This window comes from Amphiprion ocellaris, chromosome 16, assembly GCF_022539595.1.
Source record: "Amphiprion ocellaris isolate individual 3 ecotype Okinawa chromosome 16, ASM2253959v1, whole genome shotgun sequence".
NCBI lineage: Eukaryota > Metazoa > Chordata > Actinopteri > Pomacentridae > Amphiprion > Amphiprion ocellaris.
The window spans coordinates 20,012,339-20,032,956 of NC_072781.1; the positions used below are offsets into that span (position 1 = coordinate 20,012,339).

Here is a 20,618-nt window from a genome sequence, read left to right on the forward strand (position 1 = left end):
ACACATGAAATTTGTAGCTGGAACCGTGCGACAGAGACGCATGCTGAGTTCTCTGCGGAGTAGTTACGTGTAGTTTAGACGACTCTTATTTTACATGTTTGCACAGTTTTTGATACGGTTTTGCAATATAGTGCTAAATCTGCACTCCTGCAAACGGGTGAACTTTCTTAATAACCACTAGCCAGTTAGTGTTTAGCTAGCAAAGTTAGCTACAGCACTGTTAAATAACCTCCTGTGTAACCGGCTCTGTGTTGTGCAAAGACTTTTTTTCTAAACGTTATTCAAAAACCTTGAAGTCGCCTCGTGTCTGCTTCGGTGCTTTCAACCATGAGTTGGTAAGTTAAATGGTTTTTGTTTATATTTTAATTCACATATAACGACGTACTTGTCAGTCTAGCTGTATGTGAACCAAAGTTTACCTACACTTGTAGAAAGCTGTATAGCATGGCAGTTTTGAATTTCCAATGACTCCTATAACTCATACTTTTCTGGGATGGAATCATTGAAAGCGGGGCTCCTGACTAACTTTTCTCCTCGTAGAATTGGTGCTACCAACTTTTATGGTTGGTCGCACCAGCAAATCATTTGCTCGCCCCACCACCTTATTCTATTTCGTCATTGCCACAGCTATTAATCCACTATGCATGCTGAAGAGCAGCTGTTTTTGCATAACCAAGTTATGTTGCATTGTTGACTTCATATCTGTAAAAAGTTTCAATCTGAAAATGTATTTATTTTGTCACCAGTCCTCTTGTGATATCAGTCATAAATTGCCACAGGCTAAACACCGAACATCTGCTTTATCGGTAAATCCTACATTGTACCGATGTTCCCTAAACGCCTCACATGCAAGTTACGGTCGACGCTGCCAGGTGGCTGCAGTTTATCACCTGTGACAGGTGTGGGGGTGTGTGACCAGAGATTTGTTGGAAAAGAGTGAAAAAATAAGGACAGTGTTTGTGGGCAGTGGTGATGCAATGGTTACGTTTCTGGACTGCTGATCCGAAGGTCAGTGGTTCAAACCCCGATGCGGCCACAGTCGGGCCCTTGAGCAAGGCCCTTAACCCTTCCTGCTCCAAGGGCGCAGTACCGCGGCTGACCCTGCCCTCTGATCTGGGGATATGCGAAAATCAGAATTTCCCCTCGTGGGATTAAGAAGGGATAATTTTTCAAAATGCAGGAAAATTCCAGGAAAGTTCTGGAAAACCTCCCAGAAATAAAATTTCTTTTATTATTTATTTTACAAATATTGCAAAAACCTGTTATATGAACAGTATGCATATAAACACGCTATGCCTTTTCGGTACAAAAAAAAGATGATCATTTTCGTGTAGTGGTTAGAAGCTAAAATCATTGTTGTAATTAGTAATTATTTAACTATGCAGCCCTACTGCTGAACTAATCATTATAACTGGCCTCCTCTTTCCTCAGTTTTGTTAGAGAAATGTATGACAGCTAAATATGTTGTTTTACACATCCGGCAGGAAAAGACTTGACAGAGACATGGAAGAAATAAAAGTTTGAACTTCTACCACTCTGAATAACGCAGTAGTTGCATGTGCAGGTTAACCCTTAGATGCACAAGTTATTGGACCCTACACTTTTCCATTAGTGGGTCAAAAATGACCCATATAACAATGTGCTTTTATGCCATTTTGGTAATTTTGGTTAAGGATAATAATTTGTATTATTGTTTTTATTCTATTTTTGTCCACACAAGAATAATTTCATGTTAGAAATATGTTTATTTTTCACTTTATAACAGATTTTGAACATTTTTATAATTGATAAAGAAGAATATTACACAGAACAGCAAGAATGTCAACATCCATTTTGTAGACATTTTTCCACTCTTTTCTTCTAACTGTTGCTGCTCTCCGTCCCTCCAAGTTTGCATCACGTCTTGTAGGATATTATCATTGATAAAGAGCTTGGGGTAGTAATACAAATATAAGAATTTCTTTAAAAGTATAAAAGGTAACTTAAAATTGAAATGGAATGATTTAAAAGTACCATGCTTTTTGAAGAATAGCTTCAAATGAAAAACTTTTAATTCCAAACATATTGCAAGAAAACTACCTCACCGGGTCATTTTTGACCCACTTATGCATCTAAGGGTTTTAATGTGACAACAAAACAGCTAAATGATCATCATTCACTCAAAATTTTAACTTGCACACTCTCAAAAAATGTCTACAGTCTGGAGCGCTGGGAAGACAATCATCTTTGTCACCGAAACCATCGAGTACTTTGGATGCCTTCATTCAATTTAGGAGAACCCCACAGAAAATGAGTGGAGTTTTTTCACACCATTGATTTTTCTTATGTGTTTTTTCTGTTGCTGACAGCGAGAAAGAAGACATTCGAAGTGTGTCCCCTCACTGCCCCAAACCTGATGAATCTGAGGAGCCGCTGGGAACAACCATGGAGACTGTAGCCAATGGTCAGTTAAAGGTCTTATATTATGTCTCTTTTTGACAAATTATTCTCAGTCCTTCCTGTAAGACAGTGGTACCCTGGCAAAAATGAGGCACAACAAATATGGCTTGTAGCAACAATACAAGATTTCTAACGGACACATTTGAAGCAGAATCATCAAAAAAAGGTAACTTATGGTATTAACAAGTTTGCAACTTGGTACGACATTACACAATAAACAATGTTAATAGTTTCAACTTAGTAACATTTTTGTTTCACTTTTACCACAGCAGATGTCTGAACTGTCATATTAACAGGTCAACAAGCACAAGCAGCTGTACTGCAGGTTGTGCTTTAGAGAGGCCTTTTTTTGCTTGTCTGAGTGTAAGAAACAGTTTGTGTGTCAAAATTACAATCACCCCTCTCACTCACTTTGCATGTCCATAAAAATAGGAACTATACAGCAAATAAAAACAGACACCAATCACTTAGATTATTGATACTCATCATTAATTAGTATAATCTTCATTTAATTTCTCAACAAGAATTGAACAGGTGCAGAAATTAATTTAAGGAATTTCTTCTGAGTTTGTTGAATATCTGCATCATAAGACAGCATATCTATATGTGCATCTCTGAAGTGCAAGAGAGTTAAACATAATTCTAAATTATCCCCTACAAGGACACCCATCAGTCCAGGTTACTATCCAACGGCTGTGTACTTTTCTTCACATGCACAGATGAGCTGTCACACACAGAATCTGTGGGTATTATGTTGCTTCCAGCTGACTTAAAATACCTGTAGCTTTTAGGATCTAGAGTTGTGCACATTTACACATGGAACAACAGTAGCTTCAGTAACTGGTAATAATTATATTCACCGATCAGGCATAACATTATGACCACCAAGATTGTATTGTGTTGGTCCCTCTTATGTGGTCAAAAATGCTCTGAACCATTGGGTATGGACCAGAGGACCTCTAAGGGTGTCCTCTGGGGTCTGGCAATGGATCCTTTGGGTACTCTGGGTTGTGCAGTGGGGCCTCTGGGAATCGAACTTGTTCCACTGCATCCTGTTGATGCTTGATCTGCATGGGGTCTAGGATGTTTGGAAGTCAAATCTACATCTTGGGTGATTGTCGTGTTCCCCAAGATGTTCTGGTTGTTTGATGTCTGTGATGTGGGGTGCATTTTGCTGTGGGGGTAGAACAGTGGCATTTAGGATTGTTACTTTCATGAAGGAGTCTGCTTGTTCTGGGACAACGTTTACTTGGGTGTCTAAGTCTCATCAACATGGATGCTAAAATCGAAGGTTTTTCCAGCAGAACACCACATAGTATCAATATAATCAATGTTATTCACTTCACATGTCAGTGGTCATAATGTTGTGGCTGATCGGTATTTTATTCTTGGAGATAGGATTGATCAGGGTTTAATAGCAGGCCACACTATGTACTTTTCACACACAAATTAATAGTTTATCAGCTGCAGTTTAATCATTTGTTACATAGCAGCTGTCCTCAGGTTGAGTCCTGACCTTCATTACAGCTGATGGGTTATTTTTATTTTGCTCTTGGTAAAGGAGTGTTTAGATTATCTCTATGATACAAACACTCTGGCACTGTGGATGGTATGGTTGAAAAAAGCTTTGAGAAACATTGATGTAAAAGTGACCTACGCCTGAATCACAGAATGCCATTACTTTAATTGATTGACGAAGCAGCAATATTACAAATCACGTCTGAAAAGAGCTTAGATGAAAAGATACTGATGTTATGTGGAAACTTGTTCAAACTGTAACCCGTCAGCATGACTGTCGTCATTTCTTTCAAGACATGAGTGTAAAATCTGAGAATATGATGTCTGAAGGGGTCATCACCAAGGAAATGGAGGAAGAAGAGAAGAAGCTAATGGAGGAAGGGGAGAGGAAAGAGAAGGAGATGATGGAAAAGGTATGTTGCTGCTTAATTCCTCAGGATGTATGTCCTGTCTGTCACCCACACTGTATTTATGAAGCTATGTTAAGCCTGGGGCTGGGTATTGAATAGTCTTACTACCAATGAAAAACTGTTAAGATTCCAAAGCTTTCATCTAAAGCAGGGGGGTCAAACAGGCCCGTGGTCCACCAGAGGGTCCAATTCGGTCCGTGGGACGACTTTGTGTAAAAGTGTAAAAATTACAGAGAAGACATTAACCGCAAATTATACATTTGTAAAACTGTACATTTTACCTAATTTCTGCACCTTGACAAATTGTTTTAATCATAAATTCTTTTGTGCCTTTGTAGATAAATTGGGATCTCTAAGTTGTAATGTGTAAATGATAAACTGAGGTATAATATTGTTGAAATTGAACTTATTTTTCCTAAGAAATTTCAGGTTCATCATTTTTTGTAAAAAGACAGTTCCTTAAATGTGAACATTTTCAGAATGCACTATTTTGCACTAAAACAAAGGGAAACATTTGGAGTTGACGTTATTTATGATAGCTTATTATGCTCTGATTTTACTGGTCCGACTCACTTGAGATCACATTGGGCTGTATGTGGCCCCTGAACTAAAATGAGTTGGACACCCTTGATGTCAGGCCTGATTAGATTAGTATCCTCTTTAACTTAGTGTTTGATTAAATAAAAATAGTTATTTGACACTTGACCACCATGGCTAGATTTGTTAAATATGGAAAGTATTGTCAGTTACAGAAAATTCCTCACCATTGGTATGGATGGTATGGATGTAAAAAGTCATAATAGTGGCACTAGTAATAAATTTTAGATTATATCCAGCTCTCTCTGGAAACATGATCTGTCATTGTTTGATTATTTTCAATGCTCACCCCAAGGCCCGGGAGTCGTGGGAGAGGGACTCCAATGACATGCGGTTCAAAAGACTGCAGCATTTACTTCAGAAGAGCAACATCTACTCTAAATTCCTGCTGACAAAAATGGAGCAGCAACAGAATGAGGTAGTGTGTGTTCCACAGGCTCTTATTGTGCCTGCTGCTACACACTGAATCACTACTAACATCCTGCTTTCCTGTCAACGATTTCAGGAAAAACTCAAGAAGAAGAAACTTCAAAAGAAGGTAAGGAATGTTGGAAGAAACATTGCTTAGCATGAAAGTACTTTGTTTAACTATATTCACAAAGTGTATTTGTGTTTTAGGCCCAAATCACTACCAGGTACAGAGCCTGAGAAAGGTGAGCAGATATTTGATCTTTTGCTAAATCTAGCATGAAAATTCTTAGTAAATATAAATTATCCAATAAACATTGATATTTACAAACTCGTAGATGAAGTGATCATGCAAAGCTTATGTTGTTTGTGAATATTTCCTGTCGATCCAGAGAAAAAAAAGCGGAAGAGGGATGAAGATTTCAAAATAGCAGATGTCATCTCAAAAGAGGTATGTCTCATTTCACTTTTAGTCTGTTTTTTGGCAATTGTCATTTACTTGTCTGTTCACCTTGGTTCGGTTTGATTTTGTCTTCTAGGAAATCATGTCACAAGCTAAGAAAAGAAAAGTGGACGAAGCGGTAAAGGTTCTTTTCTTTTTTGACCATGTGTGTGTGGACTGCTTGTTACCATTAGCCAGTGACTGCTAAGTTGTACAATGAACAGTTAAATTTTGTGAATTTCTTGCTTTGACATAGCCATGGTGATAAACTAGTTTGTGAGACAGTGAATAGTTACTCAAAATAGTGTCCAAAAAAGCATCACACCGGGTGGTAATAGGTTTGCATACACTTTGAGTTTACAATGAGCTGCTGTGAATGCCACCTGACGTCATTTAAAACACTCTACTATGAAAGTGTGACAGTGTTACAGAACACAAACGGCATACCAGTATGAGGACCACTCATCTGAACGACACCCCACATGGCACTTCTTTGGTTCTCCAGCAATACGCCCACCGAGGTTTAGTAGGTCATAGTTACTTTGACTTTATAATCGTAGAGCTTCAGTAGAAATCAACTGGACTTCTCTTGTAGATTCTTGAAGACGTTTCACCTCTCGTCCAAGAGGCTTCTTCAGTTCGAACTGGCTAATGGGGAGTCACTGGTTAGAACTGAAGAAACCTCTTGGTTGAAGGTGAAACGTTTTCAAAAACCTACAAGAGAAGTCCAGTTGATTTTTACTGAAGGTCCTACGATTACCACGACCTGGATGACTGAGAACCTACACAGACATTTTGACTTTATAATTACAAAAAAAAATATTACATATTTTTAACCATATTGATAGTCGTACTCTCAAGACGTCTACATATTCTGGTGTACCGCAATGCTTTTATGCTGCCCAAGCCTACTGGATAGATGAGAAGGCATACGTGTCGAAAATCCAGAAGTGCAAATTGAGGTGTTTGTACACTGTATGGCTTCATTCAGTCAGGACTGATATTGTAAGTGGAGGATGAGATAAAATGTATACTTTGGTTCGTTTCAGACTGGATTTTAAACTTTACAAGTAGCAGGATCTACTCATCGTTAATTCAGCTACTTTTATGGGCTCAGTTTGACAAAATGTTTTTCCTGTTGTCAGATAGGTTCCCGTGCCTGCCTTGTATCCTAACATGTTTCTATGACACTGGAAAAAACATTTCTACTTCCTCCATGTTCACACAAAATCAGAATTTTACACTGGCTTGATAAAATGCAGGAGAGAAGATGTTTCTGCAGGAGAAAAAAAACTGAGGTTTGCTTTGAAATACAAGACTTCAGATTGGATTTAAATAACAGAAGAAGCAGTGAGTTTGCTAAAACCTGGGGCTTCGTTGTGCTGTAATTACTACTGGAAACGGGTTGACTCCCATACACTCTGGACTGGATTAAAATCACTAGCCAGTTCAGGTAATGTTAAAATCACCTCCTTTACAGAATTAGGTTCTGTTTGAAATGGGTGCAAATTGGATTGAAAAGCTTATTTCCAGCCATATGTGGGTGTGAACATAATCACTCATCCCATGTCAGGATGCGGGATCGGCCCAGACGAAACTAGAAGCTGAGGATATTGAAAAGATGAGTGATTCCAACCAAGACATCAAGAACCGATTGTCGGAGACGGTGCGAGACAATGCCAAGCATCTCCTGCACCCTCACAGGAAGGTGAACGGACAGCCAGTTCCCACCCAGCAGCCACAGCTCTTCACTGGAGGAGTTATGAGGTGGTACCAGATTGAAGGTATCGAGTGGTTGAGGGTGAGTATTAACAGTGTATTATTTTAAGATCTGTCAGGACTTTAAAGAATTAATGAAGTATTTCTGAACTTTAAAGCCCATGCTTGCTCTTGGAAACAGTTTTAGTCACGAGTCAAGAGTTTTGTTAGTTGTCAACTTGAGGGCCTTTCACACAGGATACGGCGATCACCTGATGTGCCTGATGGTTTTCAGTGTTTGTGTTGCTGCTGAGTGTAAACATGCAGCCTGTATTGTCCCCTGTCTGCCGCTAGATGTTGTGGGAGAATGGCATCAATGGGATCCTGGCTGATGAGATGGGACTGGGAAAGACCATCCAGTGCATCGCTCACATCGCCATGATGATAGAAAAAAAAGTGATGGGCCCCTTCCTGGTGGTGGCCCCTCTCTCCACTCTGCCCAACTGGGTCAACGAGTTCAAGCGCTTTACCCCTGAGGTAAGAGGAAGTATTACTGAGATGATACTTGTTTCATGAAGCGGGTGGAGTTCTGAATGACTTTCTTGTCTTAAAGTCACTTGGAAAGACAACAGCAGTGAAACGGTTTCAGGCAATTTTGCAGCTAAGCTCTGCTGCAGATTTTATGAAGTGAAATATTCTCACACCACTTCGGAATCAGATTTCTGAGATAGAAATGAAGACTGTACTATCGTCAAGCAGCAGTCTTCTGTTATGTCAGTGGTTCACTCACACTGAGTTTGTCCCAGGTGTCTGTGCTGCTCTACCATGGTCCTAAACCAGAGAGGGCTAAGCTTCTGAAGCAGATCCGCAGGCCTCAGGGGCCCCTCAGCATGTGTCCTGTGGTCATCACCTCCTTTGAGATCTCCATGATTGACAGAAAATTACTCCAGGTTGGATCCCTTTTCATGCTTTAATATAAAACTAAATGGTTATTTTTCAAGCTTAGTCATGTCAAAAGGTAACAAGACAAATTGTAATGGTATCGGTTAAAACAGAGGCTGCAAAGGGTCTTCCTTTTCCATCATCAGCATGTTACGGGAAACAAGCATTGAAGTGTTTCACCAAAACATTTCTGTCGCTATTATTACGAAACACAAAGGCCGCATCCGTCGTGTAGTTTTGCCCAAGACAACTGTGATTGGTTTAAAGAAATACAAACACGAACCAATAACAGGCTGAAAATAAAGTGCAGCCGGACTATTATCTACTACAGAATCATCTGGCTAAGGGAGACTTAAGCTTGTCACAATTAACAATTAGCTGATCTGTTTATGGACTGAATGTTTTTTGGTTCTGGAACGTGGCTCAAATAAAACAGGCAATTTAGATCCAACATCTTGGGCTTCGGGAAATTTAGCAGATACCTTTGATTATTTTTCTACATTTCATAAACACAAATACATAGTTGTATTTATTAAGATAATAGATTCATTGATATTTAAATTGATTATTAGTCATTTTCTTCCTATTTGGCTGTTTTCAAGAGTATTCTATAAGAAGCCAAGTCATATTTGTTTTCTGCTCTAGCATTTCCAGTGGAAATACCTAATAGTGGATGAAGGCCACAGGATCAAAAACCTCAACTGCCGACTGGTTCGGGAACTGAAGATACTGCCCACTGACAACAAGTTGTTGCTGACAGGGACACCGCTGCAAAACAACTTGGCTGAGCTCTGGTCCCTTCTCAACTTTCTCCTGCCAGAGGTCTTTGATGATCTCAAGAGGTGATTTCTGGTGTTATCGATTAGTGGGTGCTGATCACAGTAATGGACCAACATGCTTTTGCATCCAAATTCACACCCCTTCCTCTCGTTCATCAAGTATTCACTACAAAGAGGTACTTTTTGCAATAATGCCGGTTACTAGTCTGCGCAAAGTTAGAATGATGGTGTGAAAAAAAATTCCAAATTTAAATGAAATGTAATCACAGTTGCACTAAAACAAAGGGAAAAAATTGGAATTGTTGTTATTTATAGATTAGTATGCTCTGATTTTACTGGTCCGGCACACTTGAGTTCAAATTGGGCTCAATGTGACCCCTGAACTAAAAATGAGTTTGACACCCCTGCTATGAAAAACAATACAAGATACAGCATGCATGGTTAGCTCTAATGATGATGAATGAAGATCAGAGCTTACAAGTAAAGGTTGTCAGTTTACCTTGAAAATAGCCTGTGGTTCATACAGTTAAATGGTCTGCACTTACATGGGGCCTTTGTACCTTAGTGGTACTCAAAGCACTTTACAATGTTTCCCATTGTAAGGTGCTTTCCTGCCGTCAGGAGCAGCTTTGGGTTCAGTGTGTTGCCCAAGGACACTTTGACATGTGCAGTTAGTGGACAACCTGCTCTAACAGCTTAGCCAGATTTGGGCTGTCAGAACAGTTTCAGTGGTAAAAGCTTCACTTGCAGTATTTTCTATGATATTAATTCATTTCTGGATTAAATAATCTGCCAAACATACACATAGAAACACCTGCTGTGAGTAGCCGTTTGAAGTAGACTCCATGATGTTGAGATCAGGGCACTGTGGGTTCAGACCATCTGTTTCTGGAATCTGTTTGTTGTCCTGCTGCACAATACATTCGGGATGATCAGACATCTTCCTGATGGTGTGATGTTGATGATGACCAATAAGAAACTGAACATCAAAGTGCCTGAAACCTGCAATCAGATATGACATTTCTGTTTCCTTTATGTTGCCAGTTGCTCAGCTCTAACGGCTTGTTGATGTGTTTTCTGCACAGCTTTGAGTCATGGTTTGACATCAGCTCCCTTGGTGAGGCTGAGAATGTGGTGGTTGCTGAACGTGAGCAGAACATCCTGAGTATGTTGCACCAGGTCAGTCTTTAAAACCATCACAGCACAGTGCAATTATGATACACTCTTACATACTTAATTATTCTTACAGGATCAGTGACATTCATGATTTAAAACCCTTTCTGATTCACTCCTTTTTATGAGGACCGAGGCTTCCTAAGGTCAGTGTTAATGCACATATTAGTGAGTATGCTCCTATGCACAATGATTTGAACATGAAATGATTCCAGACTGCATCAGCTCTCAATAATTGCATGATTACTAGTTTAGAGTGTTTCCTTTATGAACCGTCCAAACAAGTCTTTAAGACTATATTGAAAATTCATGTCTCAAAGTAGAAACTCAGTGCAACAAAAGTGAATGCACGTGTCATCTCACACAAAACTTAGAAAGCTTGTGATTACTGAAACAAAGTGTAGGACACCTGTGATTTCCAATTAGCCAGATTGAATGGATTTTTAGAAAGGCCCTTGAACACCAGAACCCTCTCAGTTTTGGAACTCTGGACTTTGTCTGTCTGCATCATTGCTCCACATGAAAAAAGAACTGAAAAATTAATTTATACGATCAGCAAGATGGAAATAGACAAGCGTATGCCGATCGTCACATAACTCTGCCACATTACTTGACGGAGTAACAAAAAGAAGCCAGATGAACACTGAAAGCACATTTTTGTTCATGTGAGACTAAGATAAGTCTTTTGGCTCATATGAAGTCCAGCATGTGTCTTGTCCACTTAGCTATGACTACATCAGTGAATGCATAGTCCAGACACAGTACAGCACAGAGGTGGGTGATGATATGGGACTGCATTATTTGTAAAATGGGGGGGGGGGAGCCTATCCCAGCTGACTCAGGCGAAGGCAGGGGACACCGTAGACAGGTCGCCAGTCTGTCACAGGGCCACATACAGAGACAATCACTCACACATTCACACCTACGGGCAATTTAGAATGATCAATTAACCTCAGCATAATTTTGGACTGTGGGAGGAAGCCGGAGTACCCGGAGAAAACCCACGCATGCACAGGGAGAACATGCAAACTCCATGCAGAAAGATCCCGGGAAAGCCGGGACGTGAACCAGGGATCTTCTTGCTGCAAGGCGAAAGTGCTAACCACTACGCCACTGTGCAGCCCCAAGATGTGTATTTATGACAGGTTTTCTCTTTCAGATTCTGACTCCGTTTCTGCTGAGAAGACTGAAGTCAGACGTCACGCTGGAGGTTCCTCCTAAGAAAGAGATTGTGGTTTATGCTCCTCTGACTGCCAAACAGGAGGCCTTTTACACCGCTGTCGTCAACAAGACCATCACCAAAATGCTGGGTCAGGAAAAGGTAAAACAATGTAGCATGCGTATACAAGAGTACTTCAAAAATGTTTTCAGCCTCACCAGAAATTTTGACAGGTGCCAGATTGTTCTTCTGTTTGTCAATAGTCTATTTTACAGTTAATGAGCTTGGTCTATCGATGTTTAAGGTTCATGTTGCCATCCCTTCATGGATGAAAATCCCGTCTTGAGCCTCCAAATAACCTTTATCAGCATAAATGTCTTCATTAACACTCTGAAAAGGGCCAAAAGGGCAAGTGGGATTTTAGTTTGGGAAATAGAAGTCAAATAGTGCAAGGTCAGTAGTGAGTAAGGTGCATGAGGCAACAGTTCAAAGCCACACAGAATAGAATAGAAATACTTTATTAATCCCTGAAGGGAAATTTGTTTGCTATAGTATAAAGAATGCAGTTCCCACCACCATAAATACAGATAAAAGTAAAAATGTGCAGTACATAATAAGAATAACATAGGCAGAAAATATTTCCTGTATCTGTCCTTGTGGCAGCGGAGCTGGACCAGCCTGTTGGAAAAGCTGCTCCACTGCCTGTCCGGCAGGGGCTGAAGCAGGTGGTCAGGTTTCAGAATCACATTTGAACGCTTTTACCACCTGTGCTGTGTTTTTCTTTGATTGCTGCAAACATTTAAATTTTTATAGGCACTGATATAAGGCCTTAGAGCCGAGGTCATTAACTGGTGGTCCCAGTCCAGATCCAGACGCCATCCTGGACCTGTAGTCAGTAAATTATAAGGTGATTTTAAATTTGCTGGGACGCTTCTATTTTAACACAGCTTTTCTAGTGTTTATGGTGCAGTACAAAGCAGGCTTTCTTTGTGCGAGTTGACTCGACAAAAACTAAAACCTCAGTCAGAGTTAACAGATATAAATGACGGTGTGTGACAACTTTCTTTGTCAACTCAGACATTCTGCTTCAAAATCTGTCCGCTTTCACACAAAAGTGGGCTTTAACGTGTCATGTAGCACTTCTTCTACACAACATGAACCGAACCGATCATGTGCAGCTGCTTCAGTCAACAGATTGTAATTGTATAAAATTTATGACTGTTAAAAGCGCTGCTGCTGCAAATGGTGCAGGACATGAATTAACCACTTCCGTGATACCCATTAACTCTAAACGGGGTTTCAGTTTTTGTGGAGCCATCCTACACAAAGAAAGCCCGACTATGTCAAATTTGCTTCGCAGTATGGTCCTCAGGTTAGCTCCACAGCATCAGTTACCATGAAGATCTAGCAGGTTAAGAGAGAATCACCTTTGTGACACTGAAAACTCTGACTTCTGGCTCAACATACCTGCTAGCCCACTGGTGATTGTTAATTATGTGTTTATCCTATTACATATAAAAACTTATTCCTTAATTAGAACAATAACAATCAGTACATTTTCTCACTCTTTCAGCCACTAATATTTCAGCCACCAACATGTCATTCAACTCTGTCAAAGTCAATTGGGGTGCGGGCGGAGGAACGAGCCGAATGTTCGGTGAACCTACGTTAGTATGCCTAGGTTGATATAGGGGATTAATAGCAGTCTTTTTTACTGGTTGTAGTTTAATACCTATCTAGAAAGTGCCAGTGGCTGCTAAGTGTTTAAAAATTGTCTGTTCTCCCAATTCATTTAGACCGAGGCTCCTGTACTGTTAACATCAAGTGGAAGACCAAAGCGTCGTAGTCAGAAGGTAGTGAACTACAGAGAAATGGATACAGACACGCCATACGACCTGGAGAAATATCTGGAGAGGGTTCGCAATGAGGTGGAGCAAAGGTCAGCACTGCTTACAGACATCTCACCTTTGCTTAAAAGGGCAGGTTGCTAACAAGCCTTGCCATGTTTTGAAGTCAGTCTCCCTGATTGCATTGGAGAATGTGAATTCATCTAACTTAATGGTTCTTAACCTTTTAAAGGGTGAAATATGCCTTTTAAAAATATTAAATCAGACCTGTAGTTTGTGCAAAGGTTTGGACATCTTCTGATTGTTTAGACTGGTCTCATTAACTTATTAGGCCTTAACCAACTCTTAGACAGGTCAACAATAGTCTCACATACACAAGTATCTTCTGTTTTTGCCACACTTGAATGTTTCAGATCAACAAAGTTATTGTAATGTAAGACAGAGATAAGACCCTCCCCCCACCAAAAAAACAAACAAACCATGATGCCACATTCTGAAGAGGTTAAAGAACAGATGCGAAACAAATTAATTGACATTTATGAGTCTGGAGGGTTACAAAGCCATTGCTGAGGCTCTGGGATTCCAGAAAACCACAATGAGAGACATTATCCACAAATGGAGAAACATGGAACAGTGGTGAACCTTCCCAGGAGTGGCCGGCCGGCCGACCAACATTTCTCCAAAAGCATCAATATCTAATCAAGGAGGTCACAAAAGAACCCAGACGAACTTCAAAAGATCTGCAGACGTCAGTTGCCTCAGTTAAGGTTTGTCTACTTAATTCCACAATAAGGAAGACGCCTTTGAAGAGTTGCAAGGTGTAAACTATTCCTGACCAAAAAGAACATAAAGGTTCATCTGGCATTATCTAGATGAGCCCCAAGACTTTTGGGATAATATCATGTGGACTGATAAGTCAAAGGTGGAACTTTTTGGAAGACATGGGTCCTATTATGTCTGGTGTAAATCTAATACTGCATCCCACGAGAAGAACGTGACACCAACAGTGAAACATGGTGGTGGTAGTGTGATGGTTTGAGGACCTGGACGACTTGTCAGAATTGATGAAGCCATGAATTCTGCTCTCTATCAGAAAATCCTCCTGGAGAATATCCACCATCAGTTCATGACCTAAAGCTCAACACAAATGTTTTATGCAGCATGACAATGACCCAAAGCACACAAGCAAGTCCACTTCTGAGTGGCTCAAAAAGACCAAAGTTAAGGTTCTGGAGTGGCCGAGTCAAAGTCCGAACTTGAATCCAATTGAGATGCTGTGGCTTGACCTGAAAAGGGCAGTTCATGCTCAATCTAATCTAATGTGGCCAAATTAAAACTATTCTGCAGAAAAGGTTGGACCAAAGTTCCTCCATGGTGACGTAAAAGACTGATTACAAGCTCTTACAAACATTTAACTGCAGTGATTGCTGACAATTGACCAACCAGTTAATAGTTTTAGGGGGCAATTACTTTTTCACAGGGGTGATACAGGTTTCAATAAATCATGATTCGAAAACTGCATTTTGTGTTTTGTGAGTTATCTCAGCCTAATATTAAATAAATGTAAATATTAGTTTGAATCTGGAATATTTAAGTGTGAGAAATATGCAAAATAAAAGATTTCAGTGCAATACTTTCTAACAACACTGGAGAAAGATCTGCTTTTAATTTATTATCTTACTCAATGAGGACTATGCACAACACAATTATTGGACAAGAGTTAGCTACATAGCTAACTTTCATGCCTGGGCAGGAAGATGGTAAAAACTTAACTTGCTTAGTGCAACTACTAGTCATTTTTAAATGCCCTTTTGAAATGAAAATGTAGTGTTAGTTTGAACACAGCCTCTTAACCAGGTTGTAGGTGGAGTTTTTAGTTTGCAGCATGTCCTATGAACTTGTTTGATCTTCTCCTGACCCTGTGAATCCCTGTCACAACTCTGCTCACACTTAATTCCCTCTCGTGTCCTTCAGTTCACATCCAGTAGTGGATGTCCAGAGCCCACTGGATGCTCAGATCAACCTGAAGCTGCAGAACATTCTCATGTTGCTAAAGAGATGCTGTAACCACCCTTACCTGGTGGAGTACCCCCTTGATCCCACCACACAGGAGTTCAAGGTAACACATTATTTACCTGTAGTGTCTGATACTACAATTACTGTTTTGGAGTAGTCCCAGTTTTTGTGATTTGAAGCAGAAATGAAGATATTTTTAGTTATACTTAAATAGAAGATTAGTGATGGTAGAGAAGCAGAGTTGGAGTGACTCTTCCTTCCTGTGACATGGTTCTTCTTCACATTCTGTCTTTCCTACAGATTGATGAGCAGCTGGTGCAGAGCTCTGGAAAGTTTCTCATTCTGGACAGGCTGCTGCCGGCACTGAAGGAAAGGGGACATAAGGTAAAACAGGACCCCAGTGGCCAAATTTGTGACCTCATGTCATGTAGTGCTCTTTTCTAAAATGTCAGATGTCATGGAAAAAAATATCAATATGCTTTATGAACACCTACTATGAAAACCTGCTCAGAACCTAATTATTGAGGCCTCAAAATAAGTTCCATTGAAGTATCAATGAACTCAAAGAAACAGATTCTGCTTTGAATTTGACTTTTATTCCTTGATTCAGTAAATGGTAGCTTTTCTACTCTGTGGTAGTTAAGTGTGAGGACAACAAAGGCACACACTACTACATCCTGCAGGTACACATGAGAAAACTTAGAACTCCAGATGAGTGGAAAGGCTGATTCCTAATATTAATCAAAATCCATGTATAAAAGCATTGGCTTCATCTAAAACAGATTGTGACTCAGTTTGTCTGTTCCATGAGTCAGTTGTACTGTTATTTATGCATTTGGGGTGTAATAGTGCAAAAAATACACAATTCAGGATGTCTTCAGTTTAACTGAGGAAACTTCTGACCTTTTTTTATTAATGTTTAATATTTAGGAAAATTAAAATATTCAGATATGCGTAATTTCCCATAATTACTCTGCCTAGGAACACGCGGAGTAATTATGAGAAATCTAGCACGTTATTTGATGATCGACGTTGGTTTATCTGTCTGTTCACAACATTACTCAAAAGCGGAATAATGGATTTGGATGAAATTTTCAGGGAAGGTAAGAAATTATAAAAGGATAAAGTGATTAGATTTTGGCAGTGTGCGGCTTATAGTCTGGATCCATGGATTTGTTAAAGATTTCTGTATCATTGCGAGATAACAGCACAGTGTCACTGTAACTATGACAACAAGTGAACACTACATCTGCTGCCTGCTGATGATCACATGATTGTGATTGTACTACAAATCTACTGTTGCGGACTACAAATTTTTTAAAGATTTCATCCATCGGAAATCATACGATGACGAAGCAGCCTTGGCGGAGCACTGTGCTCACTGTGTGCTTTTCTTGTTTTAACTGTAATTGTGAAAGCTACAAGTCTGTATATCTGTCTGGTATTGGTCCTGAAGTGTCCTCTGCCATGTTGTTTGTTGCTGTTTGTTAATTTTTTATATAGTTCTGATGTGTATGTTGTTCATTGTGTTCCAGGTACTGATCTTCAGTCAGATGACGTCCATCTTGGATGTTCTGATGGATTACTGCTATCTGCGGAAATTTCAGTACAGTCGACTAGATGGCAGCATGTCTTACACCGACAGAGATAAAAATGTGAGTTTTAAACAGAGAAGCCAGTGCAGAAATGCTTAACTTGGTCCAGCCCCACTTGGTGTGACACTGTGAGGCTCTTGTATGGATCAGTAAATGTCCGGCATCAATACTGCTGCTCTCAATGCTTGTGTTCTGGTTTGATCTGGTTCTTCTACCCCCGCAGATGACCAAATTTTCCAAAGATCCAGAGGTGTTCATCTTCCTGCTGAGCACCAGAGCAGGTGGACTTGGGATCAACCTGACAGCTGCTGACACCGTCATCATCTTTGACAGTGACTGGGTGGGTGCAGATTAAAAATAATTAGTAGTGCACGTGTTTCTGGATATTGTTAGTGTAAAGTTGGTGTTTAATGTTGCTTCCTTGCCCTCTCAGAATCCCCAGGCAGACCTGCAGGCTCAGGACCGCTGCCACCGCATCGGGCAAACCAAACCAGTGGTGGTGTACCGCCTGGTCACAGCCAACACCATTGACCAGAAAATCCTGGAGAGGGCCTCTGCCAAGAGGAAACTGGAGCAGATGGTCATCCACAAGAGTGAGTGGTTTCATCTTAATGGAATACTGAGAAATAAAAGGTTGCCACCCTCCACAGCAGTGGCATAACATTAACAACTTGTTTTGAATTGCAAACACTGATCCAACGGGCCTCGGAAATATTCATCAAATGCCACGTTTTGATTATTGTTTCTGAATGTTTTGTTGCTTTCCTCTATAGATAAATTCAAAGGTGGGAAATCAGAGCTGTACCAAAGCAAAAGCTGCATTGATCTGGATGAGTTGAGGGAGCTGCTTAAGGCTGGAGGCACTGAGAAGTAAGGAATGATTCTCTGCACAAAGTTAAAATGTTTGGAGAATGCAAAGAATAACATCAGTGGATATTTAACCTTTTAGTCATGTGTCACATTTGACTGTAATTTTTGTCCAACTCAGGGAGGTGAAAGCTTCAAGGGGGAAGGTGATCAGTGACCAGGACCTGGAGATTCTGCTGGATCGTAGTGACTTACTGGGTGAGGAGAATAAATCAAATCTTGCTTTGTGTCACAGGTCATCTGTCCTCCTAGTTACTTAAACTCCTCCACTATTAAATAAAAAAAGTGTCTTAATTATCAAAAGTTGGTCATGCTTTATGTTTTACTGCAGAAGCACATTGTGTTCTTATGTCCTTTAGTGACTCCCAAAGGCTTTAATTTTATAAATTACACAGTTATTGTACATGTATAGTATAGTACAGAGATATTCAACTAAAACTCAAAGCCATAGAACCCAACATTTATTTAGTTGGTGATGCAGAAATCACATAAATTTTTTTTTGTGTTTGGTCCATTTAAACTGCTGGTACTGCAGCAGATAGAACAGTATTCGTATTAGTATTTATTACAGAAAATATTCAATCAGTAACATTAATTTCACTTTGATTTGGCCACAAATTAAAGTGATTTCCCTCATTATGAGACTGTCAGACCTACATGCACTTCAACACAATATCATGTTTAAATAGATGAAATTTAATAGTTACTGTGCAGCTGTCTGTTATCAATAATCAGCTGCATTGATCTGTAAAATAAATACATTACACACGTTTAACAGTTCTCTACCAGCATTCCTGTCTTGCATCATTTAGAGTAGCAACGCTTTTTACTGTCATACATTTTTATATTCCTCATTGTTTTCCATTATAACAACCTGTTGACTGAAGCAGCTGAACACGATTGTTTCATTTTGTACAGAAAACAAGTCAAATGATGCTCCTGTTTGTGTGGACGAGGCTGAAGCAGAAAGTCTGAGTTAACAAAGAAAGTTGATAACCACCTTCATACCTGTTAACTCTGACAGAGATTTTGACTTTTGTCAAGCTGACTCACACAAAGAAACCCTGACTCGTGCTGTATACACTAGAAAAGCTGCGCCGGTTAAAATAGAAGCATCCTGTGAAATTTAAAATCCCCTCATTATTTATTGATTATAGGTCTGAGTCCATATAGGATGAAGTCTGGTCCACCAGTTAGTGACCTAGGGTCTAATATGTAGTGGACGAAACGAAACGGAAAAAACGAAACCTTTATTCAGAGAATTTTGCCTCGAGGAATTTTAATAATCAAATAACTCGAGTAATCGTTTCAGCCCTAAAAAAATATTTCCTTAGTAAAATATGGTCTTAATAGTACACAGCTGGGAAAGTGTCACAGTAATGTTTTACATTTGAGGCTCAACATCCACTACAGTGGACAGTTGTGTATCTCACTCCTAGCAATATACACAACTGTCCACTACAGTGGACAGCTGTGTATCTCACTCCTAGCAATATATGTTTAACACATGATGAGAGGTCAGTGGGCTCAGAAGAAAGAGTGTTTGCCAGATAAAATATTTTTTAGTTTGGCACCAAATCTTCAATGAGTGTGATACTACTGGATGTGATTTCAGATTATCATGTGCCCATGAAGAGACAGGTTACAGTAAAAAGACATTTGTTTCCTTTTAAGTGCGAAGCTACACTGAAAGGGAAAAAAATGTTCAATACCTTTCTTGTCTCGTCTCATTTTCTTTGATGGTTATCTTCAATGACAATGGCCATTTTTTTTTCATTTATCTCTAAATGTATCTAGCCAAACGGGGATATATCCACATTTCCTGTCTGAAGCTTTAGTCCAACTGAATAGCCATTACATAATGTTACCAATCCAGTGATCTGTATTGGTTTATCTGTACTGACCATTGATCCTGCTGTAGTCTTTTTACTGGTAACTTCGTAGCTGAAGTAAAACATTCTTTGTATTTTTTAGACAAAGGGAAGGGTAGCAAGAAGAAGGAGAAGGTTGGAGTCTTCAGAGTGGTTGATGCCAAAGAGTTGTCAGATATCACACTGGCCTGAAGATACCTGGAACAATTCAAAGAACTAAACTTCCATCCAGATGGTTCGCGATAGCTGTCACTTTAAGAGAATATCTTCAAACTGCTGAGTGTAGACTTTGAATCTTGTACTCTGTCTTTTCCATTCTTAGCTGCCTTGATAGTATTCTGTGTAGTTGTTTTATACTGTTTTGTTGCTAAATGTAGTCTATAGTGCTTAACCACTGTGTCCTTTTTAAGACCAAACTGACTTTGGGATTTTTGACTGCTGTATTTTTTGGCAAAAGATAGAGAAAGAAAATAGTGCACACAGCCAAGATACTCCCAGCAGTGACATTATAACTGTCATATCACAAGACTGGTTCCTTTACTTTGAGAGGGCCACTTACATACTGTATATTTTTTTTAAGACGGAAGTCTTCTCTGCCTGGATCACAAGTAGAAGCTGCACCGATGTGATTAAGCCTGGTTAGTGTGCTTAATTGTTTTTCATTTGGTCATTTAAAGCAGAGGAATTGTTTTGACAATGCTGTAATCAAAGCTCCTTTGTGCATCTGAAGCATAGTTCTGTTTTTATATAAATAAAGCCATCTCACATGTCTCTTGTTTTTGAACTTGCGTGTAACTGATCTTCATTTTTAAACCTATGCTAAGTTACAGAAACTGAAAAGTTCCTTTTAAGTTTTG

At 39.6% G+C, this 20,618-nt stretch overlaps 1 protein-coding gene across 2 annotated transcripts; it reads left to right on the plus strand.

Moving 5' to 3' along the window:
* The first annotated feature begins 15 nt into the window (after window positions 1-15).
* hells (helicase, lymphoid specific) lies at window positions 16-20,545 on the plus strand. 2 transcript variants are annotated; one of them, XM_055018852.1, is made up of 22 exons: window positions 16-335; window positions 2,349-2,443; window positions 4,252-4,370; window positions 5,260-5,382; window positions 5,470-5,520; window positions 5,755-5,823; window positions 5,912-5,953; window positions 7,388-7,615; window positions 7,867-8,049; window positions 8,319-8,462; window positions 9,100-9,296; window positions 10,319-10,412; window positions 11,566-11,727; window positions 13,362-13,504; window positions 15,387-15,531; window positions 15,729-15,812; window positions 16,964-17,083; window positions 17,247-17,363; window positions 17,457-17,616; window positions 17,797-17,893; window positions 18,012-18,088; window positions 19,865-20,545. In XM_055018852.1, the coding sequence occupies exons 1-22, from the start codon at window positions 328-330 to the stop codon at window positions 19,951-19,953; spliced, it is 2,547 nt and encodes an 848-aa protein (XP_054874827.1). In that variant the 5' UTR covers window positions 16-327; the 3' UTR covers window positions 19,954-20,545. The 2 variants fall into 2 exon arrangements, with proteins under 2 accessions (XP_054874827.1, XP_023119561.2); XM_023263793.3 differs by lacking the exons at window positions 16-335; window positions 2,349-2,443 and adding an exon at window positions 5,583-5,617 and having other exon boundaries at window positions 4,353-4,370; window positions 5,470-5,502; window positions 5,765-5,823.
* The last annotated feature ends 73 nt before the right edge of the window (window positions 20,546-20,618 follow it).

Bases quoted from the DNA above. Each gene is read 5' to 3' on its own strand.
- hells (XM_055018852.1), top strand. The intron at 9,297-10,318 runs GTGATTTCTGGT...TTTTCTGCACAG, and splicing joins GTCTTTGATGATCTCAAGAG to CTTTGAGTCATGGTTTGACA. The intron at 13,505-15,386 runs GTCAGCACTGCT...CGTGTCCTTCAG, and splicing joins CGCAATGAGGTGGAGCAAAG to TTCACATCCAGTAGTGGATG.